The sequence below is a fragment of the Cricetulus griseus genome, chromosome 6 (genome assembly GCF_003668045.3).
Source record: "Cricetulus griseus strain 17A/GY chromosome 6, alternate assembly CriGri-PICRH-1.0, whole genome shotgun sequence".
NCBI classification, from domain to species: Eukaryota; Metazoa; Chordata; class Mammalia; order Rodentia; family Cricetidae; genus Cricetulus; species Cricetulus griseus.
In genome coordinates this window covers 13,283,891-13,311,428 of record NC_048599.1, presented here as the reverse complement: position 1 = coordinate 13,311,428, position 27,538 = coordinate 13,283,891, and the positions used below count along the sequence as shown (strand labels likewise).

General features: G+C 51.4%; 1 protein-coding gene across 3 annotated transcripts in view; it reads right to left on the bottom strand.

Moving 5' to 3' along the window:
• Positions 1–27,538, bottom strand: part of Sulf2 (sulfatase 2) — an 84,890-nt gene that overhangs the window by 39,509 nt on the left and 17,843 nt on the right. For 2 of the 3 annotated variants that reach the window (XM_035446746.1, XM_027423385.2), the window contains exons 2-3: positions 22,770–23,038; positions 7,773–8,012 (exon numbers count right to left, since the gene is read on the bottom strand). In XM_035446746.1, the coding sequence (XP_035302637.1) occupies positions 7,773–8,012; positions 22,770–22,944 (415 nt within the window). In that variant the 5' untranslated portion in view covers positions 22,945–23,038. The remainder of the gene's footprint in view (positions 1–7,772; positions 8,013–22,769; positions 23,039–27,538) is intronic. The other variant, XM_027423383.2, reaches the window with a different exon arrangement.

Here is a 27,538-nt window from a genome sequence, read left to right as displayed (position 1 = left end):
GGAGGAGAGGAAGTGATGGGGTGGGCTGCTGGCCATGGAAGGGACACGTGAACCCATCACACACTGTGGACCAGGCTCTCCTGGGCCTGGGAGACCCAGGAGGGAACTCAACAAGCCATGTGGGAGAAAGGGCCAGAACAAGGGTCAGAGGAAGCAAGAACCAGGGCAGGGAGCACAGTCCAGGGAAAGGGAAACACCACAGGGTAAGGCGGGATACAGAGATCCCTGCTGCGTGGCGTGGGGGCTCCGAAGGACAAGAAAGTGAGTAAGGAGATGGATGAGGGTTGGGGTGTTCGCAGATGTGTCCCCCGAGGAGAGGATACTGGGCCACAGACCTGAGGGGGGCGGGGATGCAAGCAAGCCATGAGAAAGTTTCAAAGATTCTGTAGGGCAGTGGTTCTTAACCTTCCTCAGGCAAATTCTGTTCCTCATGCTGTGGTGACCCCAACCATAAAATTATCTCCTTTGCTACTTCATAACTGTAATTTTGCTACTGTTATGAACCATAATGTAAATATCTGTGTTTTCCGAAGGTCTTAGGTGACCTCTGTGAAAGGGTTGTTTGACTCCCAAAGGGGTCATGACCCATAGTTGGAGAACCATTGCTATAGAGGAAAAAAGGTACAAAGGCCCTGAGGTGTGTGTCAGATCCACTGACAGAGCCAAAGGAAGGAACCCAGGGGGTGGAGCGACTAACAGGGCTGGAGGAGGCCAGGCAAGGCTGGGCAGGAGGGGAAGTTCCCAGGGACCCATGGCATGGGGGGGGGTCTCCATCCTTAGCAAGTGGGAGTGAGGCAGAGGAGCAGAGGTCCTGATGGGACCACACTGCTTGCTATGTGGAGGACGGTGAAGGGCTGGGAAGGACAGACCTCAGGGATGACGGTGGGAACAGAGCAGCCTGGGAGGAGGGGATGGGAACACAATGGAGGACTCAGGGCAAGCGTTAGGAAGAGTGACGGAGGTTTCAGTGGACAGACTGAAAGGAAGGACAGAACATCAAGCGTGGCTCTAAGGGCTTGGCCTGAGTAAATGGAAAGTTGGAAGTGCCAAGGGGCAGCTTGTGAGCAGCCCCAGGGAGGGGAGCAACAGACTAAGGTTTGACACAGGGGACCCTAAGAGAGATGTCAGTGGGCAGCTAGACACAGTCCGACGGGGCTACAGCAGGACAAGGAGGCAGGACAGAGGGGTGGTCACAGAAGGAAAGCAATATGGTGGGTGTTCTTCAGGGCCATACGCACACATGCACATAGATGCCTGCCTTCACACAGCAGTGACTGTCAGGGCCCCCATGTGAGGGCCTCTGAAGGTATCAGGTACCAAGTCTACAGTGTGGCAGCCACCCACAGTGAAGGGTGGAACTGGCTAGTGTCCTTCCCAACTCTGTGAGAAGAGTGGAAAGAACTGGGGTGCACAGTACAGTTTGAAAACTGCACCTGTGATCATTTGAATGAAATTGGCCCCCATAATATCACAGGGAGTGGGTAAAAATGGCAATCTTGCCAAAAGCAATCTACAGATTCAATGCAATCCCCATCAAAATCCCAACAAAATTCTTCACAGACCTTGAAAGAACAATTCTCAACTTTATATGGAGAAACAAAAGACCCAGGATAGCCAAAACATCCCTATACAATAAAGGAACTTCTGGAAGCATCACCATCCCAGACTTCAAGCTCTATTACAGAGCTATAGTCCTGAAAACAGCTTGGTATTGGCACAAAAATAGACAGGTAGACCACTGGAATAGAGTTGAAAACCCTGATGTTAACCCACACACCCACAAACACCTGATTTTTGACAAACAATCCAAATATATACGCTGGAAAAGAGAACATTTTCAACAAATGGTGCTGGCATATCTGGTTGTGGACGTGTAGAAGACTCCAGATAGACCCAAGCCTGTTGCCATGCACAAAACTTAAGTCAAAATGGATCAGAGACCTCAACATAAACCCAGCCACACTGAACCTATTAGAAGATAAAGTGGGAAATATACCAGTAGCGCAGACACTGAGATCAACAATTGATAAATGGTACCTCCTGAAACTGAGAAGCTTCTGTAAGGCAAAGGACACAGTCAGCAAGACAAAACGGCAGCCTATAGACTGGGAAAAGATATTCACCAACCTCACATCTGACAGAGGGCTAATCTCCAAAATATACAAAGAACTCAAGAAGCTAGTCTCCAAAACACCAGACAATCCAATTAAAAAGTGGGGTACAGAGCTAAATAGACAATTCTCAATAGAGGAATCTAAAATGGCTGAAAGACACATGAGAAAGTGTTCAACATCCTTAGCCATCAGGGAAATGCAAATCAAAACAACTCTGAGATACCATCTTATTCCTGTCAGAATGGCCAAAATCAAAAACACCAATGACAGTTTATGCTGGAGAAGTTGTGGAGAAAGGGGAACACTCCTCCACTGCTGGTGGGAGTGCCAACTTGTACAGCCACAAGAAAATGGGAATGAGTCTACCACAGGATCCAGCAATTCCTCTCTTAGGCATATACCCAAAAGAAGCACATTCATACAACAAGAACATCTATTCAACCATGTTCATAGCAGCACTATTTGTAATAGCCAGAAACTGGAAGCAGCCTAGATGCCCCTCAACCAAAGAATGGATAGAGAAAATGTGGTACATTTACACAATGGAATACTACTCAGCAGAATAAAACAATGGAATCTTGAAATTTGCAGGAAAATGGATGGAACTAGAAGAAACCATTCTGAGTGAGGTAACCCAATCACAAAAGAAACATGGTATGTACTCACTCATATGCAGATTTTAGACATAGAGTAAAGGATTACCAGCCTACAATCCACACTGCCAGAGAAGTTAGTAAACAAGGAGGACCCTAAGAGAGACATACATGGTCTCCTGGAGAAGGGGAAAGGGTCAAGATCCCCTGAGCAAATTGGGAGCATGGGAGAGGGGGAGGGAGCTAGGAGAATGAGAAGGGGAGAAGAGGAGGGGTGAGGAGGACATGAGGGAGCAGAAAGGTTGAGTCAGGGGAAGAATAGAAGAAAACAAGAATGGAGATACCATAGTAGAGGGAGACATTTTAGGTTTACAGAGAAATCAGGCACTAGGGAAATGGCTGGAGATCTACAAAGATGACACCAGGTAACAATCTAAGCAACAGAGGAGAGGCTACCTTAAATGCCCTCTCCTGATGATGAGATTGATGACTGACTTATATGACACCCGATAGCCCTCATCCAGCAGCTGGTGGAAGTAGAAGCAGACACCCACAACTAATCACTGAACTGAACTGGAATCCAGATGCAGAGAAGGACGAATGATGAGCAAAGGGGTCCAGACCAGGCTGGTGAAACCCACAGAAACAGCTGACCTGACCATCAGGGAACTTTTGGTCCCCAGACTGATAGTTGGGTTACCAGCATGGGACTGATCCAGACCCCAGGAACATGGGTTTCAGTGAGGAAACCTCAGAAATCTACGGGCCCTCCTATAGTAGTTCAGTACTTATCCCTAGCATAGGTGTGGACTTTGGGAGCCCATAGAGGGATACTCCCTGAGTCAAGACACATGGGGGTGGGCCTAGGCCCTACCCCAAAGGATACAATAGACTCTGATGACATCCTATGGAAGGCCTCACCCTCCCTGGGGAGCAGAAAAGATATGTGATAGGTAGGGTTTTAGTTGGGAGGGGTGGTAGGGGAGGACGGGAGGGAGAAGGAAACTGGGATTGTCATGTAAAACAATCCTGTTTCTAATTCAAATAAAAAAATCTGAAAAAAAATATAGGGAGTGGCACTATTAGGAGGTGTGGCATTGTTGGGGGAAGTGTGTCACTGTGGGGGCGGGAATTGAGTTCTCCTATGCTCAAGCTACTCCCAGTTCATAGTTGATTTCCTGTTGACTTCAGGTCACAATGTAGCCAGCACCATGTCTGCTTGCCTGCCACCATGATGATAATGGACTGTACCTCTGAGCTGTAAGCTGCCACCTCAACTAAATGTTTTCCTTTATAAGAGTTGCTGTGGTCACGGTGTCTCTTCACAGCAATAGACACCCTAACTAAGACAGCACCCCAAGGGGAGTCCGACAGCCCAAGCTTCTAATGAAGCCCACTCCAGGCTCCCCAGGAACATTCTAGAACATGTGTGTGGGGAACCACCATTTCTACTGAAGTCTAGCAGGCATGGAACCATGTGGGAACTGAACTCAGATGGCTGTATGGAGAGAGAAGGCCGTAGCTGGAAAATGCTCTTTCTCCCGCACAGCAGTGTCTGGAAATCTGAGATCAGCACTCTACTCTCCCCACCTCCCCGACAGCCCACTGTGTCTTGTGATGTTCACATTGGGGACATGATGCACTTACGTCTGTCAGCACAACCAGGGCTGCTAGTGGTTCACCTGGGTGGAGGGGCCCGGAACATGTGAAAACAGTGAACAGGCCACGGGTGCTTACAGGGTATGCAAGTCTCTGATTCGATGGGAGCCATATCCAGAAACTTCCAGTAACTAGTGGATATTTATTTTGCTGAAACCCAGCACCTCTGGCTTCAACCCTTGTCTGTCCCTCACAAACACAGGCGATGCAGACGCAGGGTAAGAGGGCTGAACAGTGAAGTTAATTGACGTGGCGCCAGAAGACCCCTGGGCCAGTGACAAACAATAAGCTGGTGTCTGGGCTCAGAGAAGCGCGGCTGTCAAACAGAACCACAAGGTCACACACACAGCCTGGGGGAGACTCAACTGTCAACAGGGCCCAGAGGGGTCCTCAGATCCCTGGAAAGACTTGTTGAGGTGAGGACTAGAGAGGACCGTGTGTCATGACACCTGACACCTGTGGCACTAGTTACACTTTTCTCAACAGAGACTAAATAGTCTGTGCTTCAAACACCAGCCCGTTGCACTTAGAGCCAAACCTTTGTTTACAGCGTGGGCTGGGGCAGGGCTCGGTTGGTAGAGCACTCGCCTAGCATGCAGGAAGTCCTGTGTTGCGTGCACACACACAGTGCCACATTAACCAGATGTGGGGGCTCATATCTGTCACCCCAGCACTTGGGAGGTGGAGGCAGATGGATTAAAAGTTCAAGGCCAGTCCTGGAAACACAATGATTACTGTGGGGAGGCTATGTCAGACTCTGTCTCAGAAAATAAGCTATTTTCAAAAAGTGCTTTGCTGCTTTTAAAATTAATTAATTGTATTTTATGTACATGAATGTTTTCCTTGCATGCATGAACAGGTACCATCGGTGTGCCTCGTACCCACGGAGGGTAGAAGAGGGCATCAGATGCCCTGGAACTGGAGTTACAGATGGTTGTGAGCCACCAAATGAGTACTGGGACCTGCACCTCAGTCCTTGAGAACAGCTGGTGCTCCTAACTGTTGGGTCATCTCTCAGTCTCCAGTTTTTAGTTTTTAAAATAGACTCTCCTACAGCCTTGAATCCCTTAGTGTTTGGAGGTTACAGGCATGCAGTATCAGGCCAAATAACTTTCTTTTCTTTTCCCTCCTGCCCCCTCCGTCCGTCCGTCCCTCCCTTCCTTCATCTCTTCCTGGCTAGCCTCAAACTCAATATACAGCAGACGTTGCCCTTGAACTTCTGAGCCTCTGGCCTCCATCCTGGGGGCTGAGATTACAGGCTTGCATCACCAAGCCTGACTGTAGCTTCATTTATTTATTTGTTTTTTAAGACCTGGTTCCATTAGCAGCCCTCTGTGCTGTGAATACTGGCATCTGTCTTTGTCAGCTCAGCTAACCTTCTGGATTCAAGGCGTCACCAATACAAATGGTTAAGGACTGTGGCTGTAACTGAGAGTCTGCTCCCACTCAGGGTCTGTTTTCAGCAGCACAAAGACCTACGTAAAGACTACATTTCCCAGGTTCCTTTGTATGTGTGTATCTTGTTTCCTGCCAATGGGAAGTTAGGAGAATGTGTGGACCAGATCCTGGATGGAGGTCACCAAGACAGCAACGGATTTGGATTGAGAGCCACGAGCATCAGCTGCCTCCACCAGCCACAGCCAGTCAAGGACAACCGACCCTCTGTCCTTGGGGCCCCACACACGTACTATAAAAATGACAATGTAGCCTACAAATCTTGGCAGTGAGCCCCAGCCCAGGTTTTTAGTTTGAGATAAAGTCTCACTAATTTGCCCCTGATGACCTTGAACTTGTGATCCTCCTGCATCAGCCTCCCCAGCGGCTGGGAGGACAGGCATGGCTTGTCTACTTCACAGGTCATTCCTTTTCTGTTTCCCGTGGGAGTCTGACATGGACTTTTGCTCCATTGTAAATCCCCTAGTGTTAAAGTAATTTCTTCTCATTTCATGAGTCTCCCAGAAACCTTTGTGGAGGGTGTGTGTGTGTTTTTTTTTTTTGTTGTTGTTGTTGTTGTTTTGCCTAACAGGTGACCAGGCTGATGAACCTTTGGGGCCATTACTATTTCTGTTTTCCGTGTTTACATTTCACTCAGCTATTCAGGGTGAGTGAGCCATACCTGTCCACAGCTACATCCTCTTTCTTTCTTGACTCACAGTATATGTTTTTTTTTTTTAAACAAAAACAAGTTTCTCAGCATTGAGAGATTTCAATCAAAAAAGTTCAAATGTAGAGATATTTGAGGCTTTCAACTTGGGGCTGGTGTGGGTACCATTTCTAGTCTACTCCTGAATGGCATGTGCACCCTCCATTAGAAGCAGCCCTGCTATGTCCCTGCCTATCCCAATTCCAGCCTCCCAACCATCTATAAAGCACTGGCCCACGGTGACCTCTAACACACGCTTTCTGTAGAGACCCCAAACCATCAGGGCCTGTGCCTCACCCACGTGGAGGAGCCGGTTCCTACAGCTGAACCTGCTTTGGGGATAGTTCCAATGGTGGGAGGAGTGTGGCATACAGGGAGTAAGCTCCACCCACTCCCACTGGACATCTGAGAGGCTACCCAGCCCCAGGGGCTGCAGGTCAGCTACAGGAGGTGCCTGGCCCTTCCTCACTCCCACTCCAAACAATGTCACATCACTAAGAGGCAAGTCCCTGGGCTTGCAACATCTGAGTCACATTATCTGGTTTCACAACTGCCCAGGCTGCTTGCCAAGGTGGGGGAGTGTTTGTTTGGATTTTTAAATTCAAGCAAGTTCAGTGAGTTGAGTCTGGATAATTTGGCAAGAGTGAGGTGGCTGGGCTGGGAGTACAGTGTGACCTCAGGCGCTAGCCTAATGAGTGGCCTTTCGAACTCGCCACAGTAACTCCGTCAAGGAGGCACACAGGACATACTGCCTCTGACACACATATCGGTGCGGTCAAAGGTCCTCACCATGGCAAACCCTTTGTCATCCTGGTTACTCCCACAATGGACCGGTGAGTCTCCATATCTGCTCCTCTCTGACTCCAACCTCAATATTCTGGAACCTTCTCTCATCATGAAGATGGTCTCAGTCAAGTAAACAGTTCTGAACAGCTTTAGAATCAGACCTCAGACTCATGCAGGAATGATCTTGTGGCCTCCCTGCCAGAGAATTCAGAGTCTCCCTGGACTCCCCATTTCTCAAAACTCCAGTTTCTTTGAAAAGGTCATTTTCTTGAACCCAATACCGAAACATCATCTTTGTGTGCACAGAAATGAACTCGGAACATCAATGGGAAATGAAACCTATTCAGGGCATGGCCCAGACTTATCTTGGGTACCAGGGCAGTATGGGTATCACACCCAGAGAAGCTCATTGAGGGTACAAGGGGCCACACGTCCCTTGAGGAGGCCCCTTAGCCGTCTCCCCACCCTGGTCCTCACCTGTCCGGTAGCCTGTGTTGTTGAGGTACACGGCGAAGGTGCGGCTCTCGTGCTGTGCCTGCCAGGAGGGTGAGGAGCAGTTCTCGTTGTTGGTGTAGGTGTTATGATTGTGGACGTACTTGCCGGTGAGGATAGAGGAACGAGAAGGGCAGCACATGGGTGTGGTCACGAAGGCGTTGATGAAGTGTGCCCCGCCCTGCTCCATGATGCGCCTTGTCTTGTTCATCACCTGCATGGAGCCTGCAGGCAAAGGGCACTGGTGAGTCATGTGGCCTGCCGGGGGGACCAACTTAGGGGGCTCCCAACCCTAAGCCTGCAGCTGCAGGCAGGCTTCGGAAATGCATGGGCCAGACCCTCTACCCCCAACCCAACCAGAAAGGCCCTGGTCTCAGGCCCACTAGACATTCGTTAGGTAAAAACTTGGTTTTAAGTACCTTGAATCTAGATGCAAACTCTGTTGTGTATATAAACAGAGTGTCTTTTTGCAGGGTGCTAATATACACAATTTTTTTTTTTTTTTTTTTAAGCAGCCACAAATGCAGACAGGATTGGGCTTTGTTTTGTCTGGAGGTTTCCCAAGAAGTATCCAGTGGTACTGAAGTCTTAGTTCAGCCAACCCGCAGCCAGCCTCTCTGACATGCGTGGCCTCAGCTGTCCTGCCTCCTTAGTCCATTTGGAGTCCATGTTCTGCCTCCCCTCACAGCTATCCTATCTGCCTAGCCTCATTATTTCTGGAGAGCTCTTGGGGCCTCCCCCAGCTCCTGGACCCTGCAGCTTCTGGGTCTTTGATTCCTCTAAACAAGTGTGATTGATGCTTGATTACGCACCAGGCAGCTAGGGTTCATCCCTAGCTGTACTTGCTGCTCAGCAAAGGTAAGAGCAGAGTAGGACATGTAGGAGGCAAGGAGAGGAGTAAGTGTGGAGGCCTACTGTGTGGGGGCTTGGCCCCTGCTGGTAGCACACAGTAAGCATGTGAAGCCAGTGTGGAGAACAGATGTCAAACTTCACACAGAGGTAGGAAGGTAAACACCGAGTGGCGTCCCATGAGTGACTTTCCCCTCTTCCTTCAATAGCCAGCTTTAGCTTCCCAGCCTTGCAATTCTCTTGTGCAGGATCTCACCATGTAGCCCAGGATGGCCTGGAACTCACAGAGAGAACCACCTGCCTTTGTCTCCCAAGTGCCACCATGTTCAGTTAAATTTTTTACATCTATCTATCTATCTATCTATCTATCTATCTATCTATCTATCATCCATGTGTGTGTGTGTGCGTGCGTGTGTGTTTGCGCATGTATGTAAACTCCTGCATGCCATGTGGAGAGAAAAGGGCAACTTGAAGGAGCTGGTTCTCTCCTTCTACCAAGTGGGTCGTGGGAACCAAACTCAAGTTGTCAGGCTTGGCAATAAGCACCTTTACCTGATGAGCCATCTTCCTGCCACTCTTCACACCCCATTTGAAACAGGGTTTCACTGTAGCCCAGGATGGCCTCAACTTCACTATTAGCCAAGGCTGGCCTCAAACTCTCAGTGGCTTTCCTGCCTCACCGTCTACACTTAAAATGGTTTACTGAGGTGGGCCCTAAATCCACAAATGTCCACATGGAAGACAGAAGACACCACAGGACACAGGCACTGTCCCACTGACCCCTTAAGTTTGGACTTCCAGCCTGGGGCGCCTTGGAAGAACCCCGGTGTTGTTTTAGGGGTCCACAGTAACATGTGGGGGGCCTTGGTGGAAGCCCACACAGGGTTGGCCATACGCTTGAGGTTCCCACCTCAGAGCTGTGTCCTTGTCACCCAGAAACTCTCTAGAGATAGGACAGCACTGATAAGCCCCTCAGGGCTACGCACAGAAAGTTGTTTGTCTACCTACTCTGTCTACCCAGTCTCTGCCACGGGGAAGGAGACTCCAGAGCTCCCAGGGCACAGATCATGGCTCTGCTCTCCCAAAGTGCCAGTGATTTTCTCCTGCACCGGGAATTAGGTCCACGTTCCTTACTGAGACCCGGAACCCTCCTACATCTGTTCATGTTTCCCTGCCCCCCCCCCCCCGCCATTTCTCCTCCCCCTTTCGCCTCACCTTACTCACGTCACAGTGGCCCCCTCAGTGTGTGTGTGTGTGTGTGTGTGTGTGTGTGTGTGTGTGTGCACCTTTTGTTTGAGACAGGGTCTCTCATTGGCCTGGAACTTTACACATGAGTCAGGCTAGCTGGCCCGAGCCTACAAGGGTCTGTCTGTTTCCACTTCCCATCCCGCCACTGCTGGTATGACAGTGTGTGATTGTGCTGTCTTTTTACATGAATTCTAGGGGTTTGTGCTCTGGTTTTTATGCTTTTGAGGCACGTGCTTTATTAACAGAGCCATCCTCCCAGGCTTCCCTGTGGTTTTTTAAATACGCCAAGCTCATTCCTGCCCCAGGACACTTGCACTTCTGGGGTTCTCTGAGACTGCTTTGTTGTCAAAGCCTGTCATGGAGACCTCAGATCAAGAGTCCTTCCCCAGCAAGTCTGGTTGATCTTCTGAGCTCATGGAGGCCTCACCAGGCTCATTTCTTAGCCCACTGTTGAGCTCTTCTAGAAAATCTGTGTGCTGGTGATTCTGGCTGTAGGCAATGGCAGGGTTGGTACCTGGTACGAGGTCTCCCTGTGGAGGTGACATGAGCTCTGTTGACACCCAGCAGAACTGAGGGAGGCTGGTGAGGTGTGCCTGGCTCTGACCCTGACCCAGCACCACCTTCTTTTGCACATCTGCCAGGCTGGCACCAGCTGGCTAGTCCCTCCAGAAGAAGCCTTCACCCCTGGAAGAAGCTTTGTGTTACAGTAAGGGCCCTGGTGAATCTTCAGGAGGGTGCATGGACTCAGTCACAAGTGTGTCTCACTGTTCTGGGCCCAAGTATTACTAACCAGCCCAGGACACAAAGTTGGGGTTGGCTTCAAACCTGCTATTGCCATGGGTGATTTTGAGCCTCCTGCCTCTGTATCCCGAGTACTGGGATTACAGGCCTCCAGCACTATGTCTAATTTATACTGTACTGTGAATGAAACCCAGTCTTGTCATGCTAGGCAAACACTGCCGCCTGAGCTACAGCCCCCAACTGTGTAACCCTGGCTGTCCTAGAACTAGCTCGGTAGACCAGGCTGGCCTCAAACTCAAGAGATCCAAGTGCCTCTGCCTCCTGAGCGCTGGGATCAAAGTGTGCACCACTATGCCAGGTGCACGGTGGGGTTTTAAACTCTGACTTTTAACTTGAACACATCAGGAGCTCTGGGGATTGCCACACTCCCCAGCACACGCTGCAATGGATGTCAGCCTCACTTCCTAGATGACGTGCATCCATCAAGTCCTGGAAACCCCTGTGTTACAGCCTGCTAATTGATCTGAGCTTTGGGGCCATTAGCTTGTTCCTGGGATGGAGAGCAGTGTCCATGACTGTAATTCCTAACATATGGGCTGGGTGTGTCTACTGTTCTGCACACATGATATGTAAAATTATTTTTCAAAGAGTCCTTTTCTGAACAGGAGGTGAAGCTGGTGAGGGCACACAGTGGGGAAGGTGGCAGATGAGAGCTCAGATGCAGCCTTGCCCATGGCAGAAGGAGGGTAGTGAATGTCACCTTCACCAAGGTCTGGTGATGGTGTCCTGGGGAAGTGCAGAGTCCCCAGGCCTTTGACTGACTCTTGGCTTCAGCAAAGGCCCCTTGGGGACAGACATGGTCTCTTATCACGACATTGATGGGGATGCCACAAGGCTTCTCACCAGCCCCCAGAGATGCCCCTTTGGGTGGCTCCAGGGGAATGTGTTGTTCACAGACAGGTCAGGCAGGGAGTGGAGCTGTGATAGACCCTAACTGGCTTCCACTTGAGGCAAGTGTCAGCTTCTCCTGGAGACAGCAAGAGCTCATTCTTTATAACATGGTTCTGCCCAGTGGTATTAGTGATGGAGCTGTGATTACAACTGGAGAGGGGACAGAAGCCTAGAGTCTGGCAGACACCATGGTGCAAGCCAGAATCTTCTATTCCAGGTTGTCCACTGATACCTGGTGGGCCACATCTGGTTAAGCTCTGAAAGCTCTTCCCTTCCCTCCAGCTACTCAATTGACATCTGGCTGCTCCTGGGGCTAGCGTTTGAATGCTGTGTGATCTGGTGAGCCAACCCTCTGCTCTTTGGAGCATATATCCACCGTTGGACCTTGCCAGGTGATAGCCCTCTCCCTAGGACTAGGACCACTATCTCCTACCTGGGTGAAACCCCAGGGTGCAGCCAGCACCCTTCCTCTTTAACCCCCTTCTCACCATTCTGTAGCCACAGGACCCCTGCTTTGTCCTCCAGCCCACTAAGAGACCCAGCCCTACTCTTCCCTCTGTATAGAATATGGTTCTAAACATCCATGCAGCTAGCTGTACACAGACATATAGACATATACACAAAGACAGAGAGAGACATACACACACACACACACACACACACACACACACACACACACACACACACAGAGTGCCCCTGGCTACGTGCTTTCCTCTCCAGACCACTGTTTCGCACCTAGCCCTTGGCTTCGGCTCGTGGCCCCATGCTGCCGTCTGCCACTTTTCCTTTGTTCAGCCATCCTACCTGTATCCTGCCCTTAGCTCCTCCTGCCCTGGGGCCCAGGACCGGCACACCTCATAGTTGCCCCTGTGTTTTTTCTCTTACACCATCCCTTGTGCTACAGGTGCAATGGACCCTCCATGGTTTACAGATCTCACAAGAGAGAACAGAACAGCTGATGGCAGGTGCTCAGGGGCTCAGCCATTGGAGACCCAAGCTGTCCCCACAAGCCATCAGATGCCCTCTGGAGGCTCAGGGAAGCACCCCCAAGAGCTTTATTGACATGTAGCAGGCTTTGGGGCCACCTCTTATGTTTTAGGCCTGAAAGGTCAGGCTTGGCTTCCACCCCTGCCTCAGGAGCACTATGCCCTCACCCTGCCTAGCAGCTGCTGTCAGGGAAGAGCTGGGGCAGTAAGTTACAGGGATGTAATTCTTGGGGCCAAAATGACACAGCGGTCTATGCAGAAAAGCACACACACCATGCCTCCCTTGCAGACAGTGACCTGCTTTATTGAAAGGGCCCCAGTGTTGAGCTATAAAACCCACTCTGTAATGTAAAAACACATGACCTAATGGCGCAGATGGCTGACAGCCCTTGGCTGGGAAGACGAAGCCACACACAGGGAAAAGGGGTAGCTTTCGTGTTTCACGTGAAGCGGTCAGCCAACCCAAACTTGGTCTGTCCAACATAAATTTGGGGACATACGAATAAAAATAGGCTTCATTTCTTTCTGTGATCAAATCTTACAGGGCCAGGGCGAGGTTATCCCAACATTTCTCAGTGGGAGTCTCCCCTCCCCATAGAGGGAATTTAACTTCAGGGTCCCAAACCCCTGTCTACTAGATAGCCCCACAACTGCTCACCCTTCTTGTGAATGTTGTGTAGGGGCACCTAGCATATCACACTATGTGTGTATATGTATGTGTGTGTGTGTATGACACAGAGAGGAGAGAGAGAGAGAGAGAGAGAGAGAGAGAGAGAGAGAGAGAGAGAGAGCTTGCTCACTTGGGCACATGGAAGCCTGAGGTGAATGACTCCTCACCTTATTTTTTCAGGCAAGACCTCTCACTGAACCCAAAGCTTACTGGCTAAAATTGATGATCATTGAGCAATGAGAGTCTCCTGTCTCTATTCTCCCTCCCCGCATTTCCCTCTTCTTGAACCAGGGTTACAGATGGGCCTAAGTGTGCCACGCCTGCCTTGTTCACATGGGTGCTGAGGGGCTCATGCTTGTGTAGCAGGTGCTTTACCAACGGAGCTATCTCCTTGGCTCTCTGTCTGGGTTTTTATTTGATGAAACCCTTCAACCTCTGTTCCACAGAACTGAACTCACGGGCGGAACACCTTAGCTACCTATTTTTGATGCATTGTACAATGAGTTTGTAAGCAGTAGTGTCAAGGGTTGCTGGGCTGGAAGTCAGTTGGTAGATCACTAAGCCATGTTCCATCTCCAGGCACAGTGGACCTGCCTGTAACCTCAGCATGTGAGAGGAGGAGGCAGGAGGATCAGAGACTACCCTCAGCTACGAAGTACACACACACACACACACACACACACACACACACACACACACACACACACACACGTCAGTGTTTGTTGATCTAGTATATGAGATTGTCTGTCTCTGGCACCACCAGTGTCAAGGCATGCCGAATCAGCTTGTGTTTATTTTGACAGTGTTGATGACAGAAGCCAGACCTTTGAAGGTTCTAGACAAGCCCTCTGCACCAAGCCCCAGTCCCAGCCCCATCTGTTCTTATAAAGACTTGCATCAGAGCAAGGGCGATCCACGGGGACTTGGCAGGTACCAAGGACTTCTTCCTTCCCCTTTGTGTGTGGACATGTGTGCAGTGGGCATACCCATATGTGGAGGCCAGAGGTCGACCCTGAGAGCCATCCGCTGTTCTCTAACTTGGATTTTTGAGATAGGATATTCCACTGAGCCTGGGGTTTGCCAGTGTGGGTAGACTAGCAGGCTAGTGAGCCTCAAGGGTTCTCTGTCTCTACCTCTCCCAGAATTGTCTAACTTCTATGTGGGGATGGAACTCGTGTCTTCATGCTGTGTGACAAGCACTTTTAACAGCTGAGCCATCTTGCCACCCCAGGGACTTTCAGGATTGAAAACATGAGCCAACTTCTGCCATTTCTGGTGCTGAAGCAGTTTCTGTCCAACTCCTTCCCCAGAGGCCTGCTGTCCAGGGTTGGGGTTGGGGTGGAGTGCACACCGCCCCATGCCATAACCTGAGGCTCTTTGCGTGGTATCTAAGGAGATGATGCCGACCTATGCTTGCTTGTTTTACCTCGTGGGTAAACAGAGTCTTTGAGGGCGGGGCCTCCTTGGGAAAGTGGTGGGAGGTAGACTGGGATGGGCAACAGACACAACCTCAGGGTCTTGACGCTATTCTGCATGTGAGCAACAGAGCTCTTGTCTGGACTACTGCGGTTGACGCTGAAGTCATCAGTGCCGTGTTCTCCCTCAGCAGCCAGAGAGCAATTTCTAACAAATTAAGCAATATCTCCTGTTCCTTCAGGCACTCTCTGCAGATATCCGCCTCATTCACAGTAAAAGGTAAAGTCCACCTTTGGCTGACAGAACCTCAAAGGACCTGGAAAGTCACTGTCTTGATAAGCTCACCTTTCCCTCAGACTGGCTTCTTTGCCCTTCTCATCACAATGGGAAGCACACGAGTCTCAGGACCTGTGCACCAGCTGCCACAGCTCCAATCCCCATTAGATTCAGGTTTCTTCAAATACAGCCTCTTTAGAGGGTGCTGCTAGGTGGTCCTAAGATCGCTGTATCTGCCACTTATCCCCACTGACTAGGGAGGAAGGGTTATCTTTGTTCTGAGTTATTGCAAAGTTTCCAAGAACCGGATCAAGGGACTGAGCACAATGGTTGACAGTGGGTGAGCTTCTGTGCCCGGGGCCTTCCTCCTCTGATTTAAATCCTAGCCATAGAATCCTAGCACAGAATGTTCCAGGGGAATCCTTTGGGCAAGGATCCCCCTCTCTGTGGAGACCACAGTGCCTGTGGCTAACACAGGAGCTGTCACAGCTGACGGTCACAGTCAGACTGCCAGAGTACTTGGGTTTGGCTTCTCAGTGTCAGCAGAACGTGGCCCCCACCTGCGTTTTGAAAACCAGGATGTTTTTCGGGGATATCAGGGAAGCTTCTAGGGCACTTGACTTTCTTACACTCTGTAACAAAAACTAAAGGTTGTGGCTTGGAGGCCATGGTGGAATACGCTCAATCCAAATGCTTCCTTCTGACCACATGTACCTTTTACTACAGCGAAAGAGTCATGGTCCCAGGGATTGCCATGGGTACAATGGTAAAGTGCCAACCGTGCATTCCAGTATCACCAGAAAAAGCTGGATGTGGTGGTGTATGCCTGTGATCCCGGCAGTAGTGTATGCGTTTGTGTGTGTACATGTGTGAGTGGTGTGTGTGTCTCTGTGTGTGACTGCACGTGTCTGTGTGCATGCGGGAATGGTATGTCTCTATATGCGTGTGACTGCGTGTGTGTGTGTGTGTGTGTGTGTGTGTGTGTGTGTGTGTGTGTGCATGTGTGTGTGTATGTGAGTGCACATGTGTGAGTGGTGTGTCTGTGTGTGGTATGTCTGTGTGTGACTGCGTATGTGTGTGTGCGTGTACATGTATGAATGTTGTGTCTCTGTATGTGTGTGACTGCATGTGTGTGTGGGGTGTATATGTGGTGTATCTGTGTGAGTGTTGTCTCTGTGTGTGTGACTACGTGTGTGTTGGGTGTGGTTGTAGAAGTAGGAGCATCAGGAGCTCCAAGTCATCCTTAGCTGCATGGTAAGTTGGAGGCCTGACTGGGCTACATGAGAGACCCTGTTTTAGAAGCCAAACCAACTAAAAGCAGAGCTGGGGATGTGTTTCAGTGGTACAGCACTGTGCCCAGCATACACAAAGCCCCAGGTTCAAACCCCAGCACCACACGAACTGAGAGACACTACTGGAGTGCTGAGAAAATTGAATTGATGGCTACCTTTCTTGATGGACCCATGGCTACTGGATGGACCCCCTTTAGGACAACCCCCTGACCTGATGTTTCCTGTGTAGCAATGGCCTGGAATAGGGCTGACTGTGGCTAGAAATACCACAACTTGAACCCACCACCTGACTGGTTCTGTTCTTGCTGAAGGGTACCACTGAGCAGGTATGGAAGGGACCATCCTGCTGCACTCTACAACCCCAGAGTGCAGAGGGGACAAAAGGCCGTAAGCTCAAAGAAGCACCTGTGTTCTGCCCCATCCTGAGGTCACAGAGGTCATGTGACAGCTCTCACCTCAATTAGTGGGTCTTAGCCCACTGCGGGTGGTGCCATCCCTAGGTGGTGGTCCTGGTTCCTATACGGCTACAGGCTGAGTGAACCATCGGAAAAAGCCATGGGAAGAAGTCACAGGAAGAAGCCAACAGAAAAAGCCAAGAAAAGAAGACAGTAAGCAGCATTCCTCCACGACTTCTGCTTCAGTTCCTGCCTGAGTTCCTGTCCTGACTTCCCAGGATGATGGACTGCAAGTTCTAAGATGAAACAAACTCTTTCCTGTTGATTTTGGTCACGGCGTTTTATTAGCACAGCAATAGAAAGCCTAGCTGAGACATGATCGTTCCTCCTCTAGTCCTCTGTCTCTTGCACAAGGCGCCATGATTGGCCTGATTCGGGAACTCTTAGAAACCCACCACTCCATACCACCTGCCTGCTGCACAATGCACTGCCACCCGGAAGCAGAACTAGGGTCCAGTGCTGCCCTCCCTCAGTAGCCGGCTCTGCATCACCAGCGTCCCACGCCCCCCCCCCCAGCTGATCTCCCTGCGTCACACTCTCATCCTCAAGCTGGCTCCTTCCAACCTACAGTCGGAACCTTTGCAAATGGGACTCCTGGGATCCGGCCTGCTCAGGGCACGTTCACCATCTTTCATCTGTCTCATACCAAGATCTCAGCCCGAATCACAGTTTGACTGGGTTCACATATCTCCCATGGCCTCTGCCTTCCCTCCCCAGCCTGGGCAGCAGTCTCCAGATCCTGGTGAGACTGTACCTGCCATGGGACATCTGCCGCCCTGCCCGTAGTGCTCTTTCTGGAGCTGTCCGTTTGGACAACCGCTCTGCACCGTACAGGCCTCAGCATACCACTCTCTGCTGAGACGCCGTCCCTGCTGGGACCTTGCCTTTGTCCTGTTGTGACTCAGACCCCAGCTGTGCACCACCACCCGCTGTCCTTCTCAGTGGGTCTGCTTTTGTCTCACAGTGCGCCTAGACCACAATGGCCTCTCTTGTGACTAGTATGTAGCCAGCAATCACCTTTGACCTCTGCATCCTTTGTCCCTGAGAGTGGCCAGCACCAACAAACTCCGGAACCCATTGGTTTTAACTCACGGGAGGTCCTGGCAGGAGATCAGAGAAGGAAATCCGAGGCCTGGATCTGAATTCCTCCTCCTTCCTCCCTGTGGTGTGGGCATGGCAGTGTTAGGAGGCTCTGCCTCTGGGTTCCGGGAACCATGCTGAGGGCACAGCATCCCCTGGAGCTTTCCTCACACCTGAATCCAAACTGAGATCATGTGACTATGTAAGAATGTCCACATCCCCTGTGACTGCTGGGGTGTGGTCCTCAAAGACTGGATTTTAACTTAGTTTTATCCTTTTTGCCCTTTGTGCTTTGCTTTCTGTCGCCAGGTTCGACAGCTGGAGCTCCAACAGCTGTTCTGATGCACAAGGTGGCCTTGAGGACAGATGTTACACAGTTAGGGACGGAAGAGTGGAAAGCTAGAAGCATATGCCACATCCTTGATGTCAGCACACCCATTCTGCATCGCCAACCTCCAGACATTTTTATGTGATGAAGAAGGGATGCTAAGTTTCATTTTCTTTTCCAAGCAGGCAAGCCTGATTCTGACCTGTTTTCTTTCTAGAGTTCAAGTTAAACCTGTCCCATCCCTGTGCCCCCCAACACCCCATGCTGATGATTAGAACTAAAAAATTTCCCAGGAATGCACTTGGCAGTTTGAACCCAGGGCGGGCCATTCATGAGATAACCTGCATCCACATGCCTTCCTTCCGCTGGTAAGTGGTGGCAGGAATGTTGGGAATGGATGTTGGTGGATGAAGTTGCCATGAACGGCTGCCTGGAATCTGGGTGCGTCGTCCTGGGCTGCCTGCCATCTGGCCCCCGTGAGAACCCGGGGTTCCAATCCATCTCTTGGTTATCAGTTGGCGGCATGGGGTGCGGTCTCCTCATTTCCCAGATGGAACATGGAAAACTGGGCTGCCAGGCCCTACTTTCCCAGCCTGCTTTGCACACTAAGTGGCTGTCAGAGCTGGGGACCTGAAGTCCTCAGCGTCTCACTGAGGTGCAGACAATCCTGGAAGTTGTCCCACCCTCTCCACTCCACGAGTGCACTCCAGAAATCCAGTCTTGCCTTTAACTTAAAACTCCACCATGGCTGTCCACGGAATGGCTCCTTCTTTGCCACGCTTCATGGTCACTGAATGTCCCCATCAACTTGTCCTGTCCCCTTTGAAGTCCTAGATCTTGGAGCTGTTCTCCACTGGTCTCGCTCATGAGCCATTAGCTTCGCCTCTGAGCCACCAGCACCTCCCACCACTGCCGCAGAGGCTTCACTGGGCCCCTCTTGTGCCTCTTGTGACAGCAGTAGACTCCTCGCGGGACACCCGTTTCATCAGATTTTTAGTCTCTTCTGCACGGGTTGCAAGGGGAATCAGACTGTTTCTCTCCACTGGTGTCCATCCTACTCTAAAGTTCAAGTCCTCTCCCTGGTTCAAAGCCTCTTGCCCTGGCATGACCCCTGCCACCATCACAGACTTCCCACTTCCTGTGGCCTGGCTCAGGTTGCTCTGCCACTCTGTCAGCCGGCATGAATTCCTCTGCCTTTGCACCGATGGTTACTGCTGCTTGGATGCTCTTCCTAGGAGACGCCCTGACAGGTTCCCTAATGTCCCCTTTATTGATGGGATCACCTTGGATAAAGTTGCAGGGTCCTCCTTCCCACTTTGCTTGACTTCCATCTCTCAATTATTTGGGGGCGTGGCCACAGGTGCGGGCGGGGTGGCTATCTCACTATGATATGCTGTGTGTTTTGTCTTGGTTATTGACGTGCATCTCTGCTAGAATGCAAGCCCTGTGTCAATCAAGATTCTATTTTGTTTATTGCTCGGTCCTCTTTGTCTAGTAATAATAGGTACTCAAGGAGCGAGTGTGGTTCACATGGCCCATCCTGTTGCCGGGGCATTTGGGAGAAGCCTGAGTGCCTCCTGTTTGGCTCACATCCTCTAGAGCCAAAGCCCAAGTTCCCTCTAGGGAAGCCTGCCCAGGTCCTGGCACAGGGGGTTGCCAGGCTGGCTGCACTGGGCCTTAGGGGAAATGCTGCTATCGGTTTAGTGGGTTGGTCTGAAGGTAGCTTGGAGGAAAGTAGGATGCTACATAGAGACTGGTGACTTGTGGCAGGGCACGCCTGGCTCCAAACACACCTGAAACTCCAAATAAGTTTGAACATTTTTATTTCCCTGCCTCAGTAAGTAGCTGGTTCTGGTTTTCCCAACACTGCTTGAGTTGAGTTCCAGGAAATCACTAATAACTGGAAGAGTCAAGACCAATGGGCTGGGGCTGTGCCTGTCTGGTTTTGATTTGTTTTTGAGACACAGTCTCAGTATGTAGCCCAGGTTGGCCTAGAACTTGTGATCCTCCTACCTCTACCTCCTGAGTGCTGGGGTGACAGGCATATATTACTATGCCTGGCTTCATTCATGAGCTGTCATATCTGATGAGACACCTGTCCCTGCAGCACCTTAGTGGTCCCTCTAACAGCACCACACGGCCGACCTTTGCCACCTGTGATGGAACAACCGTATCTAACAGCTCGGATTCAGGCTATGCATGACTCCCCCTGGATTCTCAGAGGCCAGCTGAGCCCTGGAGGTATCCTGAAGTTGGCCGGCATCCAATTCACTTGGCCTCCCTGGGCGCAGCACAGCGTGTGATAGGACCGTGATGTCACATAAACCCCACCACTATCCTGCTGATGTTCTTGTGGCCTTCAGAGACTTCCTAGTGTCCTGAGAACCTAGAGGCAACCCAGGAATGCTCACACAGGAATGCTCTGGGAACCAGTCCCCAGCACCCAGCACTCCCAGGTGACAACCAGGGAACTAGGGGCATGCTAAGAAAAGCAAGGTAAACACAAACCGCAACCATGAGGGAGAATGAGCCCCTCTTCTCACTGGGTCCTGATGAGAGTGGACAGCTGCTCCCACCTGAGATTAGCTCTGCTGACAGGCCTCCAGCCAGAGGTCCTCTGGAGCCGCCTCACAGACAAGCAGAAAATAGCAGCCGATGAATTTTTCAGGACCACCCTCGGCTTGCCGGTGGTGGCCAACTGTGAGCTAATGTGCTGGGCTTTTGGGGAACATGCATTATTGATCTGGGTCTGTCTGGTTTATAAAAAGCCCATCAGCCCCCCAACTACCTACTTCCCGCCCCACATTCCTCCCAGTGACTCAGTTTGGTTTGCTTAGGACACAGATGTGGGGAGGTGACGGTCAGTGGGCACCAATCTCTAACACCTGGGGCTGTCCGAGGGAACTGTCAGAGCACAGAATCTGTGAGTGCCTGTCCCCACTGACTGGTTCCCGGATATCTCCATTTCGGAACACTCACTCCTGTGAGCAAAGACGCGTATCTGCAGATTCTGCCAGGGGAGGTACTTGCAACAGGTAAGTATCAACATGGATGCTGTTTGGACAGCCCATCACCCAGCCCAGAAACCTGTGGTGAAGGCCACAGGTTCTAGGTTCAAAATCCTGAATCACCACATTTTAGCTGTGCAACCCAGACATGTGATTTGCCGTCTCTGCGTGTCACTCTTTCCACTGGTAAGATGGAAGGAGGGTGGGTATCTATTTATAGTCAGCCATGGTTTGTTCTCTCTCCCCACTTCATGTCATCCATGGATCCCTGACTTGTCCTTAAAGTCAGCATTTAGGCACTGCTGGCTCAGGTCCCACACCATGCATCCAAATATATACAAACACATATACATATACATACACACACACATACTGCTTAGAGCCTCTGCCCGTCCCACTCTGAGCCTTCATCCTCACCCATCTTGCTCCTGGAGGGCCTATTGGGAGTCCTCTGTTCCTACTCTTGCCCCCTGATGTCATCTGAGTATCAGAGGATTCCTGTGGGAACTCATGTGAGGTCACAGCCCCTTCTATCTTGTTTCACTAAGAATGACACCCAAGCTGGGTGTGGTGACTCATGCCTATCGCCCCAACAATCAAGCGGCTGAGACAGAGGACCTGAGCTCCATAGTTACACCTTATCTCAAAAGAATTCCCAATATCCCTCTGTTACATCAGCGTGGTCACATGGTCACATGCCCATGGGCCTGGCCCCACTGGCTCTACCTTCTTCGCCTCATACTGCCCGTTGTAAGACCTCCCCTCCAGCCCCCAGCATCCTGAAGAACAAACATCTACTGTTTTTGTTAAAGCCATGCTGACTGAGTGGCCATGTGAGGTGCCAATAGCTTGAGGGCCACCGGAAGGAGCCCAGGGGACAAGAGGCCAGGTGTCACTGCACGCAAATCATCTCTATCCCACAGCCTCAGTTCGCAGAGATCCTTCCCAATCAGCAGGAGACCAGGACCCTGGATGTCAAGCTGTCCATAAGGCTCTGAATGCTGACAGCTTCCAGGCTGTTGCTCTACACTGATAACTCCCAGACATGAAGCCACGCTTGGGGTCCTCAGCACCTACCGGGCCAAGGCTGGCTCGGGTTTATGCAAGTGGCCTTTTTGGGTAGTTAAAACACAGATGTGGGTTGCAAAGATCCACCCTGTAAGTAAGTCACTCCCTTTGTTACCACCAACTGTACTCTGTTGTCCCCAGGGAGCTGACAGAGGACCCACACTTCACCTGGTGCTACCGCCCTTTCTAGGCTCCAGCCGTATCTACTTCCTGGGTCCTGCCCCAGGGCCTTTGCACACGCTGTTCCCCCAGCCATATCTACTTCCTGGGTCCTGCCCAGGGCCGTTGCACACGCTGTCCCCCTCCCTGGGACACTTGCCTCCAGATTCTCCCAATGTACAGTAGTATAGATGATGAAGAGAGGCATCTAAGAAGCAGAAATCACATCTCAGTGCATGCTGTGAAGGTCACAAGTTACACGTGGCTACAGAGCCTCTGAGAGAGGGCCAGTCCTAACCGAGATATACACACACCAGGTGTTGAAGGCAATGTAAAGGAAGGCAAAACATTCACAACTAACTTGTTCTACAGATCATGCCTCAGGCGATAGTTTGCAGGACTGTGGACATGGCACCTCTAGAGCCCCAGGTGTTCCGCTCGGCTCGGCCACTTACCCAGCTCCACGTCCTGGTCATCCGTGAGCACCAAGATGATGTTGGGACGGATGTTCCTGCGGTCCCTCTGAAAGCGGCCTTTCAGGCGAGGATGAGACAGGAAGGCTGAACTCCCAACTAGCAGGGACAGCAGAGTGGTGGACAGCAGCCATAGTGGCAGACCAGGGGATGCCATTGGCGTGGCTTGCTGGTCTGTTGCTTCCTCTTGGATGCAGAGGCTGAGGTGGTGTCTTGTGGATGGGGTTCCTTCCCCTCTTCCCTCAGGACCTGAAGGATGAGAGGGACAGATGGGATTCAGTACTGAGATCGCCGTTGCCCCTGCTGGGCTGCCTCACACAAGGAAGGGCCAGTGTAGGCAAGGACAGTCTTGCCCATATTCTAGAACAGTGTGGATGCAGTACTGACCAAGCTAGAAAAGTATTCACAGTTGGCTTGGGGACAGATCAGCAGCAGAACTGTCCACAGGGACTCTCCTGGAGGGTCCCCAGGTAGATCAGTCACAGAATGAAAGAGGCCACCAGCACCTCTGCCTGGCCCTTCCCTTCCGGCTCCAGCAGCAGGCAGCATGGGCCACTGGGATGCTTTGAGCTGTGGCCATGGGTTCCTGTATCAGGCCTGCCTCTCTGGGGCCATTGTCCTCACAAACAGAGAAATTCCAGTTTCCCCATGGCCAAGCTAACACCTGACAGGGTCTGTGTGCAAGGGCAAAAGGGTTCCTCTGGGGTTGAACTTGCAGAGTAAACACAACGATGGCAGAGAAAGCTAAGGGAAAGGAAATGGTACATTCCACACTAGACTCAAGTCGTTCTTGACCCTAGATGACTGTATCTCCAGCAAAGGTGGGTGAGGGGGATCGGGATGGCAGCCCCAGAGAGCTGCCATCTGCTGGGGGGAAGAGGAGGGAAGACATGAGATCAGAACACATCACCACAGCTGTGACCTTGGAGGAGTCTACCTGGGAAGGGGGTCCAGCAACCACCTGGGAGCCCTAGCCAGGGCCTCAGTGGGCCCTCTGCTCACACAGCGCTGTGTTGTTTACCACCATCATCTCACCTGCCCTAGGGCTGTAAGAGGGCCCAGGGGCTCTCCAGCCTTCAGGGCAGCTGGAGGGAACTTCCTAAAATGGCAAGCAGATCCCTTAACTCAGCAGGGCCCTGTGTGTGGCAACTCAGATGTAGGGCTCAAAGTGGGGGAGGGGGCACCGTGCTCAAGCGGACTCTTCCTCACCTCTCCCCTCACAACAACACTCTCCATCCCCATGGCTTCCTTCTGTTGCCAGGCAACATGGGGTCATTTCTACCCCACGACTTTTTTTACCCTTGCCTTTTGTGATCACGGTAAGAACTTTGTCTTCGTCTGATGGGTTCATTCTGCTCTGCCAAGTCTGGGCACTAACTAATGTCACCTCCTCACACAGGCCCACCCTGGCCCTCATCCAAGGGCTCTCTATTTTTATCACCTGTTTGATGTCCCTCAATTACTACCACACCTTGGAATAATCTTATTTCCTGCACACATCCACACAGACTCCCCACCCCCCACCCCACACAGGAGGGACAGCCCCAAGAGGGCAGAGATGGGGCCGGCAAGTGAGAGCTGACTTGCACCCGCTCAGAAGCGAATGCTCCAAACTGCTTGGCATTTGCCTTTCCCCTGGGTGGTAGTAGGGGGCTGTGGGGGTGGTGGGGGAGACATGACTGTGAGCTGTTCACACTGCTTGCCCCAAGCCCTGGGCTGGCCCTCAAAACAAGCTCCAGAGAGCTGGAGAGAGTCATGGCACCATGCCCTGAGGACACAGGGCAGACATTGGCTACCTTGGCTCCTTGCCATGCTAAAACCCTCATCTGCTACCAGAGAGAGCCAATGCAGTGGCCTCTCTGAGCCACCCTAAGTGACAGTTAAGAGCATAGACTTTTGAGTTCCTTGACTAATCATTCAACACTGCTGTGCCTCAGTTTCCCTATCAGACACCTAGGAATGAGAGATGAAACAGGCCACCCAGAGGCAGAAGCAGAGCTCTCACACAGCAGTGTGAGCCATCTCTGGGCAATGATCACTCTCCTGCCGGGGCTTCTCAGTCCTTTCCATGATCCCTGTGATGTGGGATCGCCGCTTCTCCCCACAGCATTCAAGAAGACAGACTCACTGTCCCTTGCCCTCTTGACTGCCTGGTGTCCCTCCTCACCACAAAAGTGTCACTGCTCAGCTTCTTCCATCCAATGCCACAGTCCCCATTCCTGTCACCCTCCAACTAGTTCTTGCTGATCAAGTGCTGGTTTTGGGTTGCTTTGGAGACAGGGTCTCAGTATGACCTTGAACTTGCCATGTAGCTGAGAATGACCTTGAACTCCTTAAAATCCTGACTCCACTTCCTGAGTGCTAGGATTATAGGGTTGTAACACCATGGCTTATGCTGTGCCAGGGTGTGCATGTACTAGACAAGCTTGAAACTGGGCTGCCCCCGGTCCACGACATCTTCAAACAGTCTCATTTTAAAAGACAAATACAAGACAAGTGGGTGGCATGTTCCTGTCATCAGCACTCAGGAGGCTGAGCCAGGAGGATCACAAGCTTGGGACCTGTTTGAGCCACAGTTTCCACCACCACAATAAATAAATAAACAAATACACATTTCTGAAATGGAAACCTCTTTCTCCAAGTGTGATTGAAAACACCCATCCCTTCCCTGTGGAGTGGCTCACACAGAGGTAAAGAAAGCTGATGGTGGCCCTGGTACTGCTTTCCCCACCAGGGCCCTCTTAGAACGTTCTGTTCTCCTGAGCAAGGATCCCAGCTGGTGCCTGAAGAAGCCAACACACACTGCCACCCAGTCTGGAGGGAGCAGGAGCTGCACATGAACAGAAAGGACTCCTCACCGTGGTGCTGGCTCCTGAACTACCCCCAAAGCAGGGTCAGCCTCCAAAAGGGAATTTATCAAGGGGCAAGGGTCTCTCCAGAAGCACTGCCTTATAGGTGCACTGAAAGCTCCAGAAAAATACCTGAGTGCTTCTACAGCTACCTGGTCATCTCTCATGCCCCGAGAGAATTCCCACAGGTTGCCCCACAGGGCCTCCAGTGGCAGCTTTCCAGACACGACTCACATGAGCAAATACTCCTGAGATTCCCAGCTTGTAATGTCTGGGGCGCCCCCACTCTGAGACTTCACAGCCCATCTAATAAGCAGAACTGTCCAGTGATGTCATACCCACCATATGGATGAGCAAAGGAAAACACAGAACGCTAAAACCACTTTCTCCAGACTGCAGGTTCCGGACAGACAAGGGTTCAAACCCAGGCTGGATTTGGTCAGTGTGAGGAAACCTCCTGGAAGCAGGTTTATAAGTGGGTTCCTAAGAGGTTCCCAACCTTAGTATCTTCTGCCCAAAGGGTAGGTATCCCATCAGGACCTTTTAAAGCTATCAGTGTGGTGGGGGTGGGGTGGATGGAGGCAGATGTCATCCTCTGGGCTCTAGTCCCAGCTCTGGTCTACATGCTGGTCTTAAGGAGCCCTTCCTCCCTCCGGATGGAGTCTTGAGTTCCGAAACCCAGAGCTGTGGCATGAGAGGGGCTGATTATCTACCAGCGGAGCCATCTGTGGGTCGATTTTTGATGAATCCCCCCACTGTCCCTACCCCAATGACTTCTCCTGGCCCTGTGCCAGCTCTCTCTGGACACAGAAGAAATCAATTAACAATGACACAAGAGATCCTGCCTCCCCCTTCTTGGTAGGGAGATTCAAAATCGTGGCACAGATGGCCTCTGAGTCCCGTTCTGTTCTCAGGGCATCCTGTCACTGTGCACACAATCTCCCCCATCAGCTCATTCCAAGCCTGCTCAGCCTCTCTCCTCTCCCTGGGTCTTCTCACTGGACTTGGCAAAGGCTCCCCAGCCTAGCTAAATATCTCTGGAGACACCTAAGGTCCCAAGAGCACAGAGATACCATGACACTCCCAAATCTACGAGCCACTCTACATGGGAGCAGATCTCGGTATGGTTGCAGGCCCCTGGCCCTCGGAGGACAGCTATGGGGAATTCCCAAGGTCTCACTCAGGAGACCTTGAAAGGCCGAGATGGGCTGTTTTCCTCTGAGGGTCCAAGTCCCATCAGAAGGGTAGAGACAGGCAGGAAGGACCATGCAGCTGACAGGGTGGGAGAAGGTGAAAGGTCAGAGTGGAGGAGGGACAAGTCTGGGGGGACACTCCCCTGGGAGGTACGAGAGGAGGTGTGGGGTGCACAGGGACACTCAGAAGCCGTGAGCAGAGCCCTGGCACAGACCTGGGACACCTGGATATGAGGTGGGGTGTTCAATGGCAGGAGAGTCCCACCAAGACAGTGACACAATCTCCTGGAGGGTGCCATTCCTTCCGTCTTCGCTTTTTTCTCACCAAGCAGCCAGAAAGCCACTCAACAAAGCCCAGAGCCAATCTTACTGAAAAGGCCACAAAGACCCTACACAATCTGACCACGCCTCTGTCCTTTCCATCTTTTCTCTTTCCTACACGTGGCTCCAGCCACAAGGCCTCTGTACATGCCTGGCACGTCCCCACCCCAGGACCTTTGCACTGGCTGTTCATTCGGATATCTTGCCAGCCCTTCCTTCCTTCCTCCTGGGCTTTGCTCACATCCCACCTTTGCACACTGAAACTGAAGCACTGGCCACTTTAGCCACTAGCCAGTCTACCTGCGACTCTCCCTACAGAACGTCACCTCCCCGAAGGCACAGATCTCTGGCAGTCATATTCATCCATTTCTGTGTCCCCAACACCAGC